Source organism: Schistosoma mansoni, chromosome 1, assembly GCF_000237925.1.
Source record: "Schistosoma mansoni strain Puerto Rico chromosome 1, complete genome".
NCBI lineage: Eukaryota > Metazoa > Platyhelminthes > Trematoda > Strigeidida > Schistosomatidae > Schistosoma > Schistosoma mansoni.
The window spans coordinates 47,246,512-47,267,801 of NC_031495.1; the positions used below are offsets into that span (position 1 = coordinate 47,246,512).

General features: G+C 32.4%; 1 protein-coding gene across 1 annotated transcript in view; it reads right to left on the reverse strand.

Moving 5' to 3' along the window:
- The window catches only part of Smp_171790 (hypothetical protein), a gene marked incomplete at both ends in the record, with an annotated part of 108,417 nt that overhangs the window by 6,865 nt on the left and 80,262 nt on the right, over positions 1-21,290 (reverse strand). The window contains 14 exons of the mRNA XM_018794641.1: positions 2,259-2,918; positions 3,625-3,678; positions 4,033-4,283; positions 4,928-5,412; positions 5,885-6,207; positions 8,152-8,309; positions 9,213-9,555; positions 11,371-11,547; positions 12,864-13,001; positions 15,933-16,250; positions 16,994-17,107; positions 18,353-18,495; positions 19,789-19,882; positions 20,812-20,899. Coding sequence (XP_018649033.1) covers positions 2,259-2,918; positions 3,625-3,678; positions 4,033-4,283; positions 4,928-5,412; positions 5,885-6,207; positions 8,152-8,309; positions 9,213-9,555; positions 11,371-11,547; positions 12,864-13,001; positions 15,933-16,250; positions 16,994-17,107; positions 18,353-18,495; positions 19,789-19,882; positions 20,812-20,899 — 3,346 coding nt within the window. The remainder of the gene's footprint in view (positions 1-2,258; positions 2,919-3,624; positions 3,679-4,032; positions 4,284-4,927; positions 5,413-5,884; positions 6,208-8,151; positions 8,310-9,212; positions 9,556-11,370; positions 11,548-12,863; positions 13,002-15,932; positions 16,251-16,993; positions 17,108-18,352; positions 18,496-19,788; positions 19,883-20,811; positions 20,900-21,290) is intronic.

The following is a 21,290-nucleotide window of genomic DNA, read 5'->3' on the forward strand; positions in this document are numbered from 1 at the left end:
GGATGTAGCTGGATGATTTAGACTTTGCAGATGGTCGGACACGACTGTCGCACACACAACAACAAATGCAGAAGAAGACGAACAGTGTAGCAACAGTCTCAACAGCAGTGGGTATCAACATACACAAAGGGAAAAGCAAGATTCTCCAGTACAACACAACATGCACCAATCGAATCACACTTGACGGAGAAGCTTTTGAGGGTTTGAAAACCCTTACATATCTGAGCAGCATCATTGATGAACACGGTGGATATGAGGCAGATGTGAAGACGCGGATCAGCAAAGCAAGAGCAACATATCTACCATTGAAGAACATTTGGAACTCAAAACAATTGTCAACCAACACCAAGATCAGAATTTTCAATACAAGTGTCAAGACAGTTCTACTATATGTCGCAGAAACCTGTAGAACTACGAAAGCCATCATCCAGAAGATACAAGTGTTTATTAACAGTTGTCTACGCAAAATACTTCGGATCCATTGGACAGACACTATCAGCAGCAACATTCTACTGTGAGAGAGAACAAACCAGATTCCATTCAGTGGAAGAAGAAATCAGGAAGAGGCGCTGGAGGTGGATAGGACACACATTGAGGAAATCACCCAACTGCGTCACAAGGCAAGCATTCACATGGAATTCTGAAGGCCAAAGGAGAAGAGGAAGACCCAAGAACACATTACGCCGAGAAATGGAAACAGATATGAGGAGAATGAACAAAAGTTGGATAGAACTAGGAAGGAAGGCCCAGGACAAAGTGGGTTAGAGAACGCTGGTCGGCGACCTATGCTCCATTGGGCGTAACAGGAGTAAGTAAGTATACTCATTTACAAATTGTTAATGATCGATGGGAGTAGATGACCCAAGAGATTAGTGGTAATAACTCTGACTGTATAAGTGACACGAATTAAAAGTACCACAAGTATCACTAATCCTGTTTAGACTGCTGAAGAGTATCGATTAGCAAAATACCTAGATAGAGGAAGACTCACTAATTGCCTTTGATTGCCCAATATCAAATTATATTGTTTCTATAATAACCTGAATACAATATTACCAAACCTTTAGCACTGAATAAACTATAAAGTACTAATTATTTCAAATTATATACACAATAATTCAAGCACTAAACACAAATAGGTAAGAATTTCAGATTTATTCGCTATGAATTCTCTGGCTCCACTGTTTCTGAATGATAGTCAATTTCCAAAAGATATGTAGTAAAAGCAAAAATTTGAAATGGGGAAATGTAAATTTGCTTTATTTTATTAATTCTTTTGATAGTCTCATGTGCTTAATAACTTAATCACTATCCTATTTTTTCTCGTCATACACTTTATATTTTCATACATACTATGTGATTTATATTCATCTAATCTTTTGTGTCTGTCATGTCTTACTCTGTTTATGACTAATACTAAAACCTAAACTATAACTTCTCCATCTTTCTTTTAATATTCGTCAATTCATTTGTTTTATAAACAAATTTAGTAATAATTATCTATCATTTCACTTTTTTCCGTTTTGATTAGATTACAATATGTTGTTTTTCCCTTTCTTTTAGTATCAGTCAGTCAGCTACAACGTAGGACCAGACAAATATACGCATCGCTCCAATTCGCCATACCTCATTAGCACAACAAGATGAATACTGAATTCATAGTAGTTAATTCAATGGTGGTAATATATGGAGGAAAGATTGAATATAAGGATATAGTACAGGAAGAAAGAATTAGTTCGTAGAAAGAAAGATACTAGGCACTTTTAATCTCACAGTTTAAGGGAAGATAGAGTGTGTACACACCTATGCCATTGTGATCAATCCTGAGCAGTGTCACCCAGAGTCTCCAACCATTGTTTACGATAGTCACGCGGACCCCAACTAAGTAGTCTGCATCTACCAACATGACTAAGACTAGAGGTTAGAGACTTCAAGGACTGATGCCACGTTTTGTTTTGGCCACTCCTAACTGTGTATTTAGTTGTAACCAATCGACAGAAGAATTCATGAAATAATATGAATTCACAAACTGATATGTTCTATATACTATTTTTTCTCTCCACAATCATTGTTCATTTAATTAAACTAACTAGCAGTTTAGTATTAAAGATTAATAGCTATTGTATTAAACAGGGTCTATCTGTTGAGTAACTTATTTGATGGAAATACTATAATTAACGTTGAATACATAAAATAATCATCACTATTGGATTTCCATGACTCATCTCCAGAATTTGTGGATTCAAACTAAAACTCACGTTCATAGTCATTTAATCGTTCATCCAAGTATGAACTTATAAGACTTGGCAGCCAAGGTACATCAATCAGTCCCAGTTGAATGAACCCATGAAAATCAGTTTGAAAACTGACTTTTACAGATGGTACAGAACCGGAACAGGTTGCGCTTAATTCTCCTGAATTGTCTTTTTTAGAAAATGGCTTGGCTCGAAGTAAAGACTGGCCTTTAGAAAATCGTCCCGGTGACTTTTTCTGGTCTGCATCTTTAAACGTGACATTATTGTTAAGAGTAGATTCCTTACTAGCTGAGAATCCTGATATAACAACTGGCAGACTGGATAAAGTAGGTTGAGACATTGTTTGACGTTGATCAGTGGTGATACGTAAGGCAAGAGAAGGTAGAATAAACAATAATTCACCTTCATTTGGTGGCTTTAATGGATTGGGACGAACAGATACACTAGGTCGTTCTTCTTTTGATATAAATTTGTTAATAGTTGATGTTTCACTGGTTTTATTAATAGAACGATTAATATCACCGGGATCTACAGAGTTACCATCATCTTCATTGACTGGAACAAGCATATCACGTGCGGGTTTCGAAGAGTTCAGTACATTGAATACAGGCAACGATGTGTCTTGGCTACTAATATGTGTAAAACATATCGGGAATTGTGCCACTAACAAAAAAATGCACAGTAGTGAAAAGTTAATTTAAGAATAAGCTTCTGGAAAACAACTCTTCATTTTAATTACAAAGTTGATGAGAAAATAAACACTAACTAGTACGTACAAAACTAAATTTATACGACTATTAGAGATTTATTGAGTTTATATTGAATTTCATTACTGACTGACATTGTCAGCTAAAACAGTACTACCGAAAGTCAGAACGTGATGGATAACAGCTAAGTCCTAGTTTGAAATATTGCAACAGTTTAAACTTACATGAAGTTTTAAGTTTGATTATCTCTCTCGCATATGCATTTGTAAACTTGGTAGAATTTTACTGTTTTATCAATAAAATAATATCATTCATTTTTATCCTGCAACACTTGTATATGAGAGTTTCAAATCAGATTAATTACAAGAACAATTCAGAAGATGATTATTGGTATTTTATTTTTTGCATAATTTCATGAATAATTTACTTTCTTTAATATCCAAAGAGTAAACATAGAGTGTTCTAAGTCTAATCACTTTTTATTTTTGAAAATTAGCAAGTTGTAATTATTATGCAATGAAATACTGAAACAATAAATGTATTTCCTTTGGGATTGGACTACTCACGATAAGTTGTAAACTATCTAGAATATTGAAAGTAAGAACAAACTCAAACACGAACAATCAAAATGGTAAACAAAACAAACGACTACTTTTACTTACATTTTATTATAGCATTGATACCTGATGGATTACTATGTCGAGCGAAGTTGATAACTAAAAATTTTGGTGGGAAAGAAAAAAAACAAGTAATCAAAGGCAAATCTATATATATGCCTAATAGTTATGAGACTGGATTAAAATTTTAGTATTATAGGAACTAATATGAAGTGAAATTCTTAATGACTTAATAATTTTGATTAAAAAGTTTATTAGAGATCAGTTTAATTTGTCGATGTTTCTCACCACATAATGACATCAGTTGGGATATCTCAACTGAAAACAAATGAATACAGAACAACAGTTGCAATAAGTTAAAAAATGTTAAGAATTCAGTTCCTGGAGGAGGTTGTAGATATACAATGCTGATAGATCTCATATCAGGAATACAATATACATACATGTACATACCTGTATTATCTGCACCACGAAAACAAAATTCAAACCATTCTTCGATGGTCGCCAATGGTAAATCCCGCAAATTCTGTGATTTTCCGCGTCTAACACGAAGGACATAGGCCATTTGAGGTTGAAATTCTGGGGGTGAGCCTAACTCAAAACTTAAAACTTGTCGTACATTTATCCATCCATCCTGTTCACTACCATCAAAAATTATTTCTTCACTCGATATAGGAATTTCTCGTTGAGCCTCAGTTTCAAAGCTACGTGAAAGGAAGGAATGAAGAAAAAATCAAATTGAATAAAATGCCTTAATGTAATATAATACATTATGAAAGTGTTGATTACAGAGATTTTTCATTAAGTGTCTAAATAGTAATCACTGATCGGTTATTTCTCTATTTCTCCATAGTTATCTTACTTTTGTACAGTGATAGTAAACTTTTGAATAGAACTTTTTTCAGTGTGAAAATAACTTTTATAGTTTAACCAACAACAATTTATCAAATACACAATCGTACATAAATTCTGTTAAATTATGTATTACCTTATTAACTAAGTGAAAAACTTATAATTTAGATTTGTTGATGTAAGGGGGCTAATGAGTGATACTTTTTCATTGTGCAGATGGAAGTAAGTAGAATGAAGTTTCAAGAAACAACAACTGTCAATAGATAGATAAATTAAGTATTTTGACTACAGTACAGTTTATTGTTAAAATTAATTTTCTGACTATCAGTCTTGATTCTAAATTTATATATGAGTCGAATCGGTCTAGATGAAACAGTGGGACTTGATTACTACCTAGAATTTAAAAAAATAGTTGTTTATATTTGTCACCAAGAAAAAAAGGTTTCCGTGTTAGAAGATAATCTTTGCATGAAAAATATGCAGTATAAAAACTAACCTGACTGTTGGGTGTTGAATATTGAATACAGCCCAGTCAGGCGCTGATCGAAAACTACCAGCAAAACAAGCCATTCCCAATGAATTTCCTGATAATTGGAATGAACCACTAAGCACTGGATTGTTGTATAAATAAGACTGTGTTCCAATAGACGATGATTTCCCTTTCATACTAGAAACTTTTAACCGCTCTTGTAAAAGTAATCTGAGAGCCTGATACATTATTTTTTGCCAATGACGTTGTAAAAGCTGATCAATTTCTTGATCAGCAACATTAACAGATTTATCTTTACATAAACGTGATGAACTAATACTTCCTTTATGATTTAAAGAACGGCGTTGTCCAGAACTCATTGAAAACATACCAAAACGACCAACTTGTCCAATCAATGATAAACGACCTTCTCGAACTTGTTCTTGAAAATAATCACGAACTTTATGGATAGATCTTATAAGATCTGGAGTCGTGCTACGAACAATCGCTGCCTAGAAATTATCAATAAAAATAATTTTTAAAAATATCTGCTAGCTTTCTCTAAATTAATGGAAATATGGATAGGTTAATGAGCACTGAAGATGATAAATGAATAAAAATTTAATCAAACAATAGAAATGGTGGTAGATAACTTGACAAGATTACTTTTGGTTAAAAACTAAAGTGCTAATTTCAGTTGAAATTATTTTGAAAATAAAACAAGAGATTGTAGGCATCATTACCAAGGTTTGACTTGATAATTTCGAATAGATTGAGCATGGGGTAGATTGTTATAAACAAATCAATATATTTGTAATATCCCAATGAGTAGAAAATTAGATTTTCGGACGTTTCGTGACTCCGTGTTAGCCACTTCTTCAGAGAATAAATAACCAAATCAAAATTAATCCAAGTTTAACAATAAATTTTAATCACATCAACAGTTAGAAAAGATTCATGTAGCAATGAATTTTGATAACTTACCTGCGCTTGATCCCAATTAATTTCTCCAGAAATTCGAATAAATACCAGTTGTGAGCCAAGAACATCATTTGTCTCACTATTGATCGTTGAAGATGAATATTGATCATGTTTCGTGGAAAGATTTACATTAGAATGTTTAGCTGAATTTAACAAATGTTGAATGATATCTTTTAAACACCATTCATCGTAAAGTGTTAGGTCTAGAGAGTTCACTCTGAACAGTAGAATATTTGTGTTCATATATTCTATACGTATTTGAAAACCACCAACCCTTGCTGCCAAACAATGTTGAGGATCGTGTGAAGGATCATTGTCTATGCGAACTTAAATACAAAAAAAAGAATTATTACCGCCATATGTTACTGACCAAAAGGAATAATTTTTCTTTTCTCTACACTTTAACAAACTATGGAATGTACTGAATAATTAATTGAAAATATATGGTTCAATAGTCAATACGAAACTGCATTGGAAATAAATTAGATCATAAGCGTAATTACTAAGCTTAGTACGGATTATCTTACTCAAAGATTTACACAGAAGAAAAACCCTGTTCAATACATAAAATACGAGTTTGTATTATTATGATATAACCACAACACCCAATAGTCACAAGCAGAAAACATCATTTTGATCCGAGAAATATTGTTGGTGAAGCCTACAAGCATTGAAAGCATCGGTTATTTAATAATAGTTGTGGCCAAGATTAGTTCTACCAGATATACATTAAAAAAAGAACTATTAATAATATCAAGACATACGCACAGAAAGATTGAGTTTCAACAGGTAATTAGATTTCGCAATATGAAGGATGAGAAATCACGAGTTTCAAGAATAATTGATACCTATTGAAATTATGTAGCTACTATAACCTGATAACCGGGCTGGTAATGGTATGATGTTTGAACTGATGAACGCTTGGTTCAAGTCTCAATGTGAAAACGAAAGTTAATTGAGCCACCAGTATATTCAAGTGATGAGTCTCAGGAAACATAGCAGGATGTATCTGAATTTTACTGATAAGTAAGTGGTTAATAAGTTGACTGCTGATTTCATTTCACATATTGACACTGGATAATTAAAGTGAAATATTAGAATTACATAACAAACAACTCCGAAAATTGCTCACCAATCAATCTATTATGTTAATTCAATCTACAAACCACTATTACGTATAGTAGGTGTCATTACCAAGTTTTGATTTGATAACTTCGAATAGATTGAGCATTGGGTAGATTGTTATAAATAAATAATATATTTGTAACATCCCAATGAGTAGAAAATTAGATTTTCTGACGTTTCGTGACTCAGTGTAAGCCATTTCTTCAGAGAATAAATAACCAAATTAGCATTAATCCAAGTTTAAATAGTACGCCATTTTCAACAATCATCAAATCGATTTCAAAAATATCAAAATATTACGAAAAGGTTTTACCAATTACAAAGAAAGGAGAGTAGCTGAAGCGTTCCATATAATGCTTAATTCTACTGCTCTCAATAGAAAGGAGGGCTTTACCATGCATCATACTTGGTCGATCTATCCTAGTCACCTAGTCTGATATTATTTACAATTCACTCTACTACCTTACAAATTAAACTCCATTCTTTGTCGTTATAAAGGTCACACATTTTTCATCCTTAAGAGAGCACACATACACACATAAATGTATATATATGTCGCTTATGAATCACCTTGACCGAAATGACATGACATTGATTTATTCAGACCCGTCTTTTGATTGATCGCACCTAATATTCGTGTTGTTCCGTTGTACTATTTAAACTTGGATTAATGCTAATTTGGTTATTTATTCTCTGAAGAAGTGGCTTACACTGAGTCACGAAACGTTAGAAAATCTAATTTTTCTACTCATTGGGATGTTACAAATATATTATTTGTTTATTACATATAGTGTCAACAAAAGACAGTGCATATAATTATGGATCTACAGCGTTTCACTTCCAGTGCTAGACTATAGTTTATGAATTAGATAGGTTAAACTCCGACTTCCTACCATTTATACAGAACATTTAGGAAGCGAAGGAGATGTAGAAGCATTGTGGTTTACTAAGCAGAAATCTCGCTGAATATACACACGTTATTTGAAAACCTAATATTGAAGAACTTCTCACCGATCAATTTTCAAATTCATGAAAGAACTATGATAATTAGTATACGAAACTGCCTACCTAAATTACATCCAAATAGTAATGTAAATGTGATACTTTGATATAAAGTAAATCAAGGCATAACACAAAAGTCTTACGTTGAGTCACCAGATCAACTAGTCCGAATTCACCGCCTACTCCGCCACCTTCACTAATAAATTGACTATTGGCTAAGCCAGCAGTTAATAAAGTATTTTTACGACCTGATGAATTCACAGAGATGTGACCTTCGCAAAATGACTGGTCCACAATAAGTCTGAAATAATTAAAACAGATTGAAGTTAGACATTTTGGTAGGTTCTAGGAAAGAGATGCTACAGGAATAATCGATACAAGAAAAAAAAAGGATTACAGTATGCACAACAGTTCATTGCCTTCTGGTTTCCAATATTTCTTTCTTACTACACATACATATGTTCAAGTCTCAGAACGTTGTCAATCAGTGAATTATCCAACACAACGCTTTTAAAATGCAATATCTATCACTTTAGCCTTTTAGTTTTCATCCAGGGTAATTACACTACACAACTTGATATTGGAAAGTAGGCATTTTCTAGGTAACATAACAAGTAAAAACCTCAAACACACAAACACAACATAAAATCAGGTTAATCTGAAAAGTGTATTGTTACAGTCTAAAATATAAACCTGAAGAGTATTACAACAGATTGAGTATGTTTCAAATATTTATGTGTAACGAAGTTTTTATTAATACAAGACTGAATGCATTAAAGTCGATATTCATACGTGCAAGCCAAGTGTGGCAATCAGTGGAGTTCAACCGCGTCAGCTGTGAAACAGTTATTAACCAGAAGCAAAAGAAGATGGTCGTACAGTATTGTGAACTGATTGAAGCTAGACCTAAACATCACTAAGTCCCGAGTCAGTGGTCTAGAGGTTAGGAATTTCCATGCGAGATCGAAGGTCCCTTGGTTCGATTCCAGGTGGTATGCACTGTTGGGCAATCCCATGCCAAAATAAAGCAGTTGCGCTTCGTAGTTTTCAAAAGTGGTTCGACTGAGATCACTTAGTAATTTATATTATGAACATTCTACAATCTTCACAAAAAACCCCCTCATACTAAAAATTAATACTTGTCAAAAGTAATACCTACTCTAATTAAACAAACAGATTTAAAGAAAACATAAAAGCAACATACCGTGTTAAACCCATAGCGCTACCCATGTATAAATTTAAATCAAATTTTTTCAGGTGTACGCAGAAAATAGTTAATGCATTCCATGAAGCTACTCGTAAACTAGTATTACGACTTCCACTAGCTCCACGTTCGCCTATAAGTGTAGTTAATTTTGACGTTGGATCTGGCGATGTACTAACTGTAGGTGCTTTAGGCTCTTCATCACTTTTATCATTTGTCGATATGCATGGACCGATTGTTGTAGCACGTGCTGCATCTGACTTTTTATGACTGAGATTTTCTCTCAAGAAGGTTGTTTTCGGTGTTAAATTTTTATTATTCTTATCTAATGGTTGTTGCGTTTCTGCAAAAAAAATAACCAATGTATTTCATAAAAATAATTAATAACGGATAATAATAATCAATATGTTGTAAGCCCCCAAACAATTACTACAAATGCCATGTCCGTAAAGTCAATGCAAGCAACCACCAGGTACAAGCAATAAGAATTGTACTTACAAAAAAAGGAAACAGTAAGGAGCGAATAAATGAAAATAGAAGTAGTTCTCCTCTTTAGAAAAGCAAACTTTGGGTTCTAGAAAACATAACCTCTAAAGTTTTACTAAGTAGCTCGTACAAAAGAAAAGAAAACCCAATAGCATGAATAAAAATATTCCTCTGTAAAATATGTGATAATCAACAATAGTATGGTCCAGTAAACATGTATATAGTGGTTGTTTAAATGTATATATCAGTATATACGACACATTTAAAGTATTTTTACATGACATTTAACTACCTCCATAAATTATCAAGTATTAATAAAAGTATATTCTCATGTAGATTAAAAAAAATGAGTTGAAAATATTAATTCCAATGATGTTTTAATATCGTTGTCTCTTGCCAAACGCATAGTTGAAACAGGTAATAAGTGTTATGCAGGAGTGTAAAAGAGCTAGAACTGAAGTTTGATGACGCCTTAGCCCTACAAAAATTAAAAACCCCTAGGTATATTCAAAAAGAGCTTGTTTTCAACTCAGCCGGAACAATCAATTGAATGGAATTCATTACTTTATATAAACTTCATTGACTATGAGAAAGCATTACATAGCGCAGACAGGATAACACTATGGAGGCTTCTTCGACACTACTGCGTGCCTGAGAAGATAGTCAATTTCATACGGAATTCCTATGATGGATTAAACTGCAAAATCGTGCATGGAGGACAGTTGATAGATTTGTTCGAAGTAAAGACCGGTGTCAGGCAACCTTGCTTACTCTCAGATTCCATCCAGTGGAAGAAGAAATCAGGAAGAGGCGCTGGAGGTGGATAGGACACACATTGAGGAAATCACCCAACTGCGTCACAAGGCAAGCATTCACATGGAATTCTGAAGGCCAAAGGAGAAGAGGAAGACCCAAGAACACATTACGCCGAGAAATGGAAACAGATATGAGGAGAATGAACAAAAGTTGGATAGAACTAGGAAGGAAGGCCCAGGACAGAGCGGGTTGGAGAACGCTGGTCAGCGGCCTATGTTCCATTGGGAGTAACAGGCTTGAGTAAGTAAGTAATCCAGAGTGATGAGGTCTCGAATAGTTTTCCCATTATTTTCTTTATTATTCTTGTCTCTTCTTACAATCCATTTGTCTAGTTGACCTTTTATTTTTATGTATAAATGTTCTTAACAAATATATGCGTGATCAAATTGTTCGAAATGTAACACATAGTTCTGATAATCTTCGTCTTCTTATTACACTGTGGAGATTTATCACAGCGATCAACTGCTTCGAAAAATTACACCACATATTACTCAGTAAAACTAATGTCTATTAATGTTACAATATAAATGCCTAACTTGATTTAATAAATAAAATATTGAGTTTGTCTTATACGCACTTAGTTACAGATTCCAAAGTCGGGAATATCTCTTTTAAGTTTAGGAAGCCGGTTGGTATTATTAACCTTAACCCATACAGGATAATCCGAAGTTACATGCATGGATTTGTATGTCATAAATCAGTCTGTAGACAATTCAGTCGGAATGTGATAAAAAGATGTACTTAATTAGACTGTTAACATAAATAAACGTTAATTATACACAATATATATATTACAATAATACAGAAATAATGGTGAAAGAGAAAAGGATGAATAAATATGTAAATATAAACGAACCTGTAGTAAGATTTATTAATCCACTTGGTAGAGGCAGTTCCAAACTTTCTGAAGTTTCCTGTTTTGTATGCAAATTATCATTGGATGATGTACTTCCTAACTTTGTATCTGATTGTTCATGTTGTGTTTCAGTGGCTTTCACTATTTCATCTTGATCATAAGACTGAGTAATATTAACTAGAAAAATAATAAAAAAAACATTTTATTTATATGATTTTTCACATGAAATGATGATTCTAAGAAAAACTGAAATGTTAATTTTAGAGATAGAAGAATGAATGTTCGGTATTTGAAGCTTTTAGAAAATAAAAAATATTCAGTTTTTATTTGCTATATATTTTATTTAATTTTTGGTCTTGCGAGCACCTCTCAGTGTGGTTAGGCGAAGGTATACTTAAAACTGTTAACAGTTCAATTTTAGCTCATTTAGTACAAACGAGTCATACAGTCAACATGGAACAATCATTCACAATAATATATTGTGTTAGCAGCAATCTGTCTAAATCCGTCAGACTGAGAGTCCTTCAGACAGCTGAAGCAATAGCTATTAGGATCAAAAGCCAGAGCTGTGCGCCCAGAACAAATATGTTCAATCACTTATTTTTCCTTAGCCTACTTCTGGGCTAATGAGTTGATAATCATTCTTATAATATGTTCATTTTCATAGCTTAAACTTATCTTAATCGCGCATCCTATATATTGGGATTTAAATTGAAAGTATCATAAATATTTATCACAACAATTTACTGACATAAAAGTTTTAATATTGTTTGTTGGGATATTACACTAAGGTTCATTTCACAGCTGAAATTACAGGGACCAACTGCGATACCACTAACTCTCCCTTCAGTACAATGTTAGGCTGAAGGGTTAAGCATAATCAGAAGTAGACTGTAAAACAGTTATGTTATTTAAAAACTGACTATATATTAATCATGGTAAACGAAATGTATGTAACCTCGTAACTTAGTGGCCGAAAACAAGTTCTGTACTAAAGAAATGAACCTTTACTGCTGCATACACACACCGGATAAAAGTTTTCAGTTAGATTCCTTATCATAATATGGGTATATATATTTCGCTTTCAGTGCTGCCTAATTAGTCTACTTAACTAATCAAACGAAGGTAGGTAGTGGAGCGAGATCGAAATTTGGGACTAATTGATTGAAATCTACGTGTTCTAAATACTAAGCCACCACTGTACAAAGTAGATAATATTACTTTGATTAGTAGTGCTCATAAAAATGACTGATTTGTCCTCCTTTAGACTATTAAGTATGCATTTTTCTAAAATACTGTGTAAAATTAAAAGGTGGTGGAATTAATCTGGTAGGGTAAAACGTTACCTGTAATAAGATAATGCAGAGAAAAGAACTTATCACAATATGATTAGACTTTTCAATGGGAAAATACTTCAGACTACATTATATAGTTCAAGTATGACATGATTATAAGAACTATAACCTATTAATTTAGGTTATGTATAAGCTAACCTGTTTCAATTAATTCGTCATTGCCTAGAAATAAACGACGAGCCAGACTACTACGATACCATGAATTATAAATATCTAGAATTTCTAATGTTCGACGAGTATCACAAGTGAATTCAGCTATGCCAATATCAAAAATGCCTAGAACAAAAGAAATAATACATACATTATTAACAATTCAACGGAATCCGTGTTAATTATTTTTGAGAGAAAAACAAAAAAGTAAACATCACTCACTAACAGAAAAGTCAAGCATTGAGATCCTAATATAAATTCTATATAAAAAACTTACATTCAAATAAAATTTTCATAAAACGTACACAATTTCTTTCAATAGGTGAAATGATGAATCACTTGAGTAATTTAGATCGACTAGTGATTTCAACTGTAAAAAATACTAAAGTCTTCGAAAATCACCATACTGGTAAGGAGTATGTGCTCACCAGTGAGTAGCTTCAAGATGTGACTCCTGGAGTTCCAGTGAGAAGGCCGTGACCAGTGGACAGTTATCCACTGCAGGAAATGGATGAAGGGTTGTGTAAGATAATCGATTGGTTGGAACCAGACATTAATAACGTTGGATACCGATCCAGTAGTTTAGAGGTGAAACGTTCGACGATGGGACCGAAGGTCCTGGGTTCGAGTCCCGTGTGCAGGATCGTGAATAAGCACTGTCGAGGAATCCCATACAATTACGAAACGTCCATTCAGTGCTTCTGGGTTTTCAATGGTAGTTTAGCTTAGATCGACTCATGATTTCAACTGTGAAAATTTATCAGCAGTAATAAGATTATCTGTAATCCTGATATATCTTAACGTTTATTATAGGTAATTTTTTTTATTAATACGACTCACATTTGCATAGTTTAAAAAAAGTATAGTTTTATAGTTAATCAGTTTGAATATTTTTTTTCCTGTAATTATTGAACCAAGTTACAACTTTACAGTATTACATTACAACTAAATTGCACAGGTTATTATTAACAATAAATTTGAAAGATCCATTTTATCCAGGTTCATATAATATTTAATTAGGATTAAATTTGATAAGAAACAGGGAAAGCATTTGTAAATCTATATGTAAGTTAAGTAAATTATATACATCACAATAATCCTTATTGTGTTTATGATTAAAACAATACAATGGGAATCTTTAGTATTTATAATTGTGAAATATTATACGTCAGAAAACTGGGACGAAAACCAAATTTTCGAAAAATTTCTAGAATACATTGCGGCTAGTAGTGGAATCCTAGATGAATAACTTATTCGGGACTAATCAGTTATTTGTGCCCGTATTTCAGTGTTATTATTCACACCGAGACTCGAACTCAGTACCTACAGCTTTAGAGATCAATGCAGTTTTTAGTTCATTAACTTGTTTAATGGATATGACATTTAATTATGAAGGGTTTGCGTTATCTCATTGATAATAAGGACTGAATTTCGATTAGTCTTTGTTGGCATATACGCACATTGAGAAGATTTCATCAACAAAGCTATTTGCAATAAATCTTAAAACGTATTTCGACAAAAACTAATCAAAACTCAGTCCTAAATATTAACAACGGAATAATATAAACTCTCACAAACAATTAATAATTATCAAGGAGGAAGAATGCGTTTGTAGAGTCTCAGCGAATGAATTTGAAGTAAATCAAACGTTTCGCTCAGCGATCTGGAAATATGATCAAACATCAAAAATTGATTATATTTCCTTGAAAAAACTTGGATAGGATTGCCAAGTGAAAAGGTCGGATTTACTACAAATTTATTCGCTGAAATTTTACAACTATATTCTTCCTCCATAATGTCTCACATCAAACAGGCGCCCAAATACTGTGAAACTAATCGTCCAGATTAGGACGAAAGTTCTATAAATTAATAATTATGTCAGCAAAATGGAATAAGATCAAAAGAAAATTATTAGATCATAACGTCAATTCAATTCATTACATAAAATTAATCAGTATTGTGAAAATAAAAAAATAATAATAGTAGTGATTAATGTTAAAGAAGAATACTACAAAAGAAATGAAATAATAAACGGAATATAAAAAGAACAATATTAAAGTGAAAAACGCATATTTCAAGTAAAATATACAATTGTTAATGTATGACCTCGAAGTACCATAAGTAATAGAATAAAGGGGCAATAAGACATTAAAATTATTATTACTGATTTGGAATTACACGATGAATACCAGTCGTTTTACATTTTTGGGACTATCTGACCAATCTTCTAACTGAATGCTTGAAATGGTTTCTTAAGCTCTTTTAATAACCTCAGGCTAAATCTACACGACAACTCGAACACGAGAGAAAATGCGCGAAGCGTAAAAAAGAACGCTTTACTCTGAGGTTTGTTTATGTACGGGTATTTCTGATGGCCTCGGACTTCTCAGTCTCTAGAACCATACTAAACATAGTACCAGGATTGATAATCATCCAGAAAGAAATGTGATACATGGCTCTACAATATATTGGATACTGATTGGATAAAATGTTTCCCCGAGTTTTCAGGGCCCCTCTGGACTTTTTCATGGAATACTTTGGATCTCCCCTCCACTATCCACTGCACTTCGATTGATAATCTACAAATGACGTTTTCCCTCAGCAACCATCATTTGTGCATACAGACGACTAACTATTACCGGAAATCCTAAAACACTCAGCAGCCAAATCACTTCTTTTCTAAGAGCTTACCCGTATGCCTTTCACATGCTACATTTGTAATTTTATAAAGGTGATCACTCGTGTAATCCAGGATACCATCTATATATCTTTTCAGAATATTATTTAATCTCGTAGAACATTTGAAAGTGAGATATGTTATTTCAAGGATTGACACTTATAAGTGATTGGCAAATTTAACCAACTAGCTCTATACCACACAGAATAGCTATGATTATTTAGTTGTTCACTAACAATGATCAAAAACAAATAATCTGCTGGTGGAATTATCATGATAAATGAAAAGTGTGAATATATATATATATTCTTTAAATCACAATCAAAATAACTAACGAAATAAATAGGTCAATAATAAAGAGAACAAAAATATATATGTACCTGAAATACATAAATTTCGATGTAATCCAAAATTATCAACCGATTGTACAGATACCATTGTTTCTCTAACATTATGAATTGTTGAAATGAAAGGTTTTTTGTTAGATTCTAGTGGTACACTAATAGAATTAGATTCATTTACACTTGTATTCGGATTCACTTGCACAACTTTTGCTTCTACTGTGCGCGAAAGATGACATTGTATATCTTTCACAAGTATTGTAAGGGAATCACATGGTCTAGCATCTCCCCATGAACTGCTTCCTGCTCTTATGGAAGATGATTCACCATAAGGATGGAATATTGATATGCGAAATTCTACAAATCGACAAAATAAGAAAAGGAAGCAGTTAGCAAGTACACATAATAAATTTAGAAGACATGTACTTATCATCTATATCAACATACTAAGACATTTCTAAACGCTTAATTGTATCTATTAATCACAAGACGCTTGGTACAGTATGGTACGAAGATATATATATATATATATATATCAGTAGCAAACTTTAATTTTAAGTATGAACTACAATGATAAACTACTTAATAAATACAATATATAGTCAGATTAAAACAAGACTAATCGAAATTTGTCTTTCTTTAAAAAAACAAACAATTTATTTCCACACATGTTTGTTTGACTTTATTGACTTACGTATCCTTAAATTGGTAGATATATGTAGATCTCATGGAACGAAATGTCGTAGTATTGATGTATATGCTACTAGGCTATTCAATGTGTAGTTATTCGGTGGTTAAGGTGTTTTAGTCATAAAGTCTCAAATTAGATTAACGCTATACCTAGTTTTGTTTGAATAATCGAATAGTATTACTGGTCATTACATATAAAATGTGGTTTGAGGCTAAGCACATAAACTGATACTTAGTGAACGGGTGAATAATATTCAGTTTAGGAAATATAATCACACAAAATCTATGTTTCTTTAATAGCTAAAAGGTTAACGCTGTCACAAAAATCAATAACCGATTATATATGTTCTAAGTTAAATTTGATATGTACATCAAACTATATACAAACTTTGGGTACTTAATTAATGCACCTTTTAAGATGGCAGTAATAGAAAGTCCACCAGCTGAAACTACATCACCAACTACTGGTTTCTGTTTTAATGTTACACTTGTACTATCCAACTGATTATCAGATTGAAATGAATCTATAAAAAGAAAAAAAAAAGTAAAACAGAAAACATAATGAATATATACGCAAAATAAATAATTATCAACTCTGACTACAAAAGTCAGGCATAATAATACAATATAATGTGTTTTAAAATAATATTCAGACAACAAATTCCGACATGTAAATGATGTCAAAACACTTAATGAGAGACTATTAAGTCGTTTGAAATAATTTGATCTTTGTAAAGAATAAATTGTTTTACCCAATATTAGGATAGAACATAGCATAACTCATTCTTTGAGAACATATTCACTTAATGGGTGGATATATTTCAAATAAGACAATTAAATGCGTATTTATTCGGCTTAATTAACTGATATAAACTTGAAAAAACACTTAGTGAAATGATGTTGGTAAATTTATCAACAGGACTTTTTCTTACTAAAATTAACTAATTTTGTTGCATGAGCAATTAGATATTGATTTTATTGGAAAAGAAACAAAAGATAATTTTTGGTTTTCTCATTTTTCAAAGAGATTATTAACTGCTGATGATGATGTTGAAAGCTGTAGAGTTTTTCCTGAACCACTGCCTCAATAATGATCAAATTCTTGTAGAAAATAAACACAATGACCAGTGGAATGTTGATTGTGAGACAGTTGTCCACTACAGGAAATGGATGAAGGGTTGTGTAAGATAATCGACTGGTTGAAATCAGACATTAATAACGTTGGATACCGATCAAGTGGTCTAGAGGTGAAACACTCGATGGTGGGACCGAAGGTCCTGGGTTCGAGTCCCGTGTGCAGGATCGTGGATAAGCACTGTTGAGGAATCCTATACAAATACGAAACGTCCACTCAGTGCTTCTAGGTTTTCAATGGTGATCTAGCTTAGATCGACTCATGATTTCAACTCTGAAAATACTACAATCTTCACAAATCTACCTACTTATAACAATATAAACGATTCATTCATAGCAAGTTTTACGATCACTTTGACTTTCGGGAAAAATGTTTTGTTATTAGATCTAGGTAATGAATTGTGGATAAGTAATGTGATGCAATTTGTTCCTTAGTTTTGTTTTGTATTTAAGAAATTGTACATGTTTAGTCCTTTAAATAGGAAGTTACTTTAGATGATAAAGGATTCGAAATTAACATTTGTACTTGATTTAAACTATACTTTTCTATAAAAGATCAATCAATTCAAATAACTCATTAGAATTAAATTGTATTACTAATTCATAAACAAACAAAAAACATAACAGAAACTTACTAAGATCGGATAATTTACGTGGTACGCTATATTCAGTCCTATTTATAACCGAGTCCGGATCATCACGTTTAGTTGAAAAGACAGCGTCCAAAAATGGCAAAACCATTAAGCATTGCATTCGAGAAGTTGGCAAACAAAGAAATCTACAATTTGCACCAGAGAGAGAGAAAAGAAGAGTTATACATTGTATGAGAATTAATAAATGCTAAATTTATGATAGGTTAATTAATTGAAATGAGAAAAGATTAAGTTGTAGAGCATATAAATACGTCACACTTTGTGAAGAAAGATTTACATTTGTACAGAGTTTGAGTTTAACTATGTTAAAGAAAATATTTGAACCGAATGTAACTAAATAATTTACACTATCACCAATAATTAATAGGCATAATCAGCATAACTTACAATAAAGTATGAACCTATTAAAAATAATTTAGTACGATTGAAAAACTATTAGATAGTGCTCACTGTACAGAGTGAATAGACGAACAGCGCTAATAGAATCTTTGCTTGTCGAGCAAATTTTTTGTCACAAAATCCCATCAGATGGAGAACAGAGGAGCACTGGATAACTAATCAGCTCTGCTTTAAAGCTTCTCAGTAGAACAACTTTCTAATCCTATATAAGATCAGAAGGTTATAAGCTGGATGAAGTTTACGTTCAACTATGATGAACAAAGCCGAAATATTGGATGTTTTTTTTAAATTCGTGTAGCCAATATAGCTGGCTCCATAGAAGTAGTTAAACTTGTATGGGTAAATAGAGTTTACACAGCCTATCCTTATTTCTGCTAATTCGGATCTACAAATTAAACTATAAAGTAGGATTACCGATATTTATAATATCCAATATCTAATGTAGGTATGAATCGTTCTACTTCAGGAATCTATTAAGGTGATGAATTTTTTAAAATAGGTTTCAACATACTTCCTATTAACATTATCCCCTCTTTTACAGAACTTAAAACGATGACACTTTTAATTGCTGAATGAGAGATCAATATAAAAAAATATGGTGTGAGCGTGGACTTTAATTTATTGGGAATACTGCCTCGAAAATCTCCCTTGGTAAATTGTTTTATTAACTTGATGCTTTTATATCGTGCTAAAAAATATCTAAAACTGACGTTTAATACATTCAAGAATCTCAGCGATGTGATATCAAATGTTTGTGATATTCTACAACTTATAAGTAATATACAATCTCAAAGAACCAGTTACAATGGCAACAAAACATATAACTGTCTTTTCAACTAATTGAATTTCTCAAAACTTTTTAAACAAATTTTAACACGTCCAATTGTCTAAGTGACCTAACACCATAAAGGCAGGCACCTTAACAAAATGAACACTTTCCTTTAGTTATTTAAGAAAACAAAAAGTCCATTCACTCAGACTGTTCTGTTGTAAATCAATGTAAATAAGTAAACACATACCGTATGGTAAATGGTTGAATATGAAGATGAACAATAGCATGTACAGGGAATTTTTCAAAGAATATTTCATTACCAGAATCGGATGAAACGGAATCTTGAAAAAAAAAAACAAATTCCAATTATATAAACTATAAAATTTAGCACAGTATTCTAAGCATTATAATGAAGGATGAAGTTAGCAGAAAATATATGGTTTTAGAATTCATATAAGTTATAAAATACTAGACATCTAGAAGTAATTACCAAACAATTGAAAAATGGATTTGTGTATGTGTGCATATGTGTTCACAAAAGACTGTACGATGTTCTTAGTTGGTTACGCTAATTTTAATACATGCCTCACTTTAAATTCGATCAACAAAGTTCATAAGTGATAAAAATGCTGAAGCTGTTAGAAAATAATAATCAGTGAGTCAGACACAACGTAGAACTTCGTACGTACGTACATCAGTTCGAGTTGCCATACCACATTAGCACAGAGATGCAGTTGTCCATTCAAATCCCATATTGGTAGAAGTAGTAAGAGTATAAGCATTAATGTGAGAGATTAGGGTTTGAAGATGTTATTGAAGGAGTATAATACAGTGAAACAAATTTGGAAGGAGAAAAAAGATAGAGACATAAAGAATTCGGAAGATTAGAATTCGGGATTACACAAAGAGTGGATGCACCTTCGCCACTGCAAACGATTTTGAGCCATGTCATTCCAGATCTCTAACCACCGGTTGCTATCATCTCACGGATCCATGCCAATTAGTCAACACCTACCAATATGGCTCAGTCCACTTGTCAGTGACTTCATGGATTTGTGCCACGTTTTGGTCTGGCCGCCCCTAGCTTTCTTCCAACCTACTCCTATACCATAAAACATAGCACGTCGGTGGTTGGGCATACGTAACACGTGTCCCAGCCATCTCAACTAATAATACAACCAACCAATAAATATTTAGAGAAAAAAACTTAAGGAATATAATATTTTTTCACGTAGGATATAACTGAAAACAAAACACGGGACAAACTTACCAACTTCTGAGTTCCAGTCAGATATAAATGGCAAATTTTCGATGGCTTGTTCAAGAAAATCAAGTAATGCCGGCTGAACAATTAATTCCTGTTAAAAAGAGAGAGAGAACTGAGAAGTCAATGAATTAAAACAATTACAGGAAGAAATGAAATGTTTGTTTATTTTTAATTCCAATTCAGTTTGTAAAAGCATTTTAACTATTAATCTATAGTTATTTAATGAACAGAATTATATACGTTGAACATGTTATACAGAGATTAGTTTAATTTGTATTCTTCGCATTAAACAACGGTTTTGTTTTTGTATGGGACTTCTCTTTAGTGAATGCTCGATTACATCGTGAACAAGATAAACAAACATAGAATATGAGAGTGAAATTTAAAAAAAAATTGAATGGCTTCATTTAGAAGACATTTTATACATAAAAATGAAAATGAAATTATGAATGTATACTTGAAAGAACAGTAATTTAAGTGTA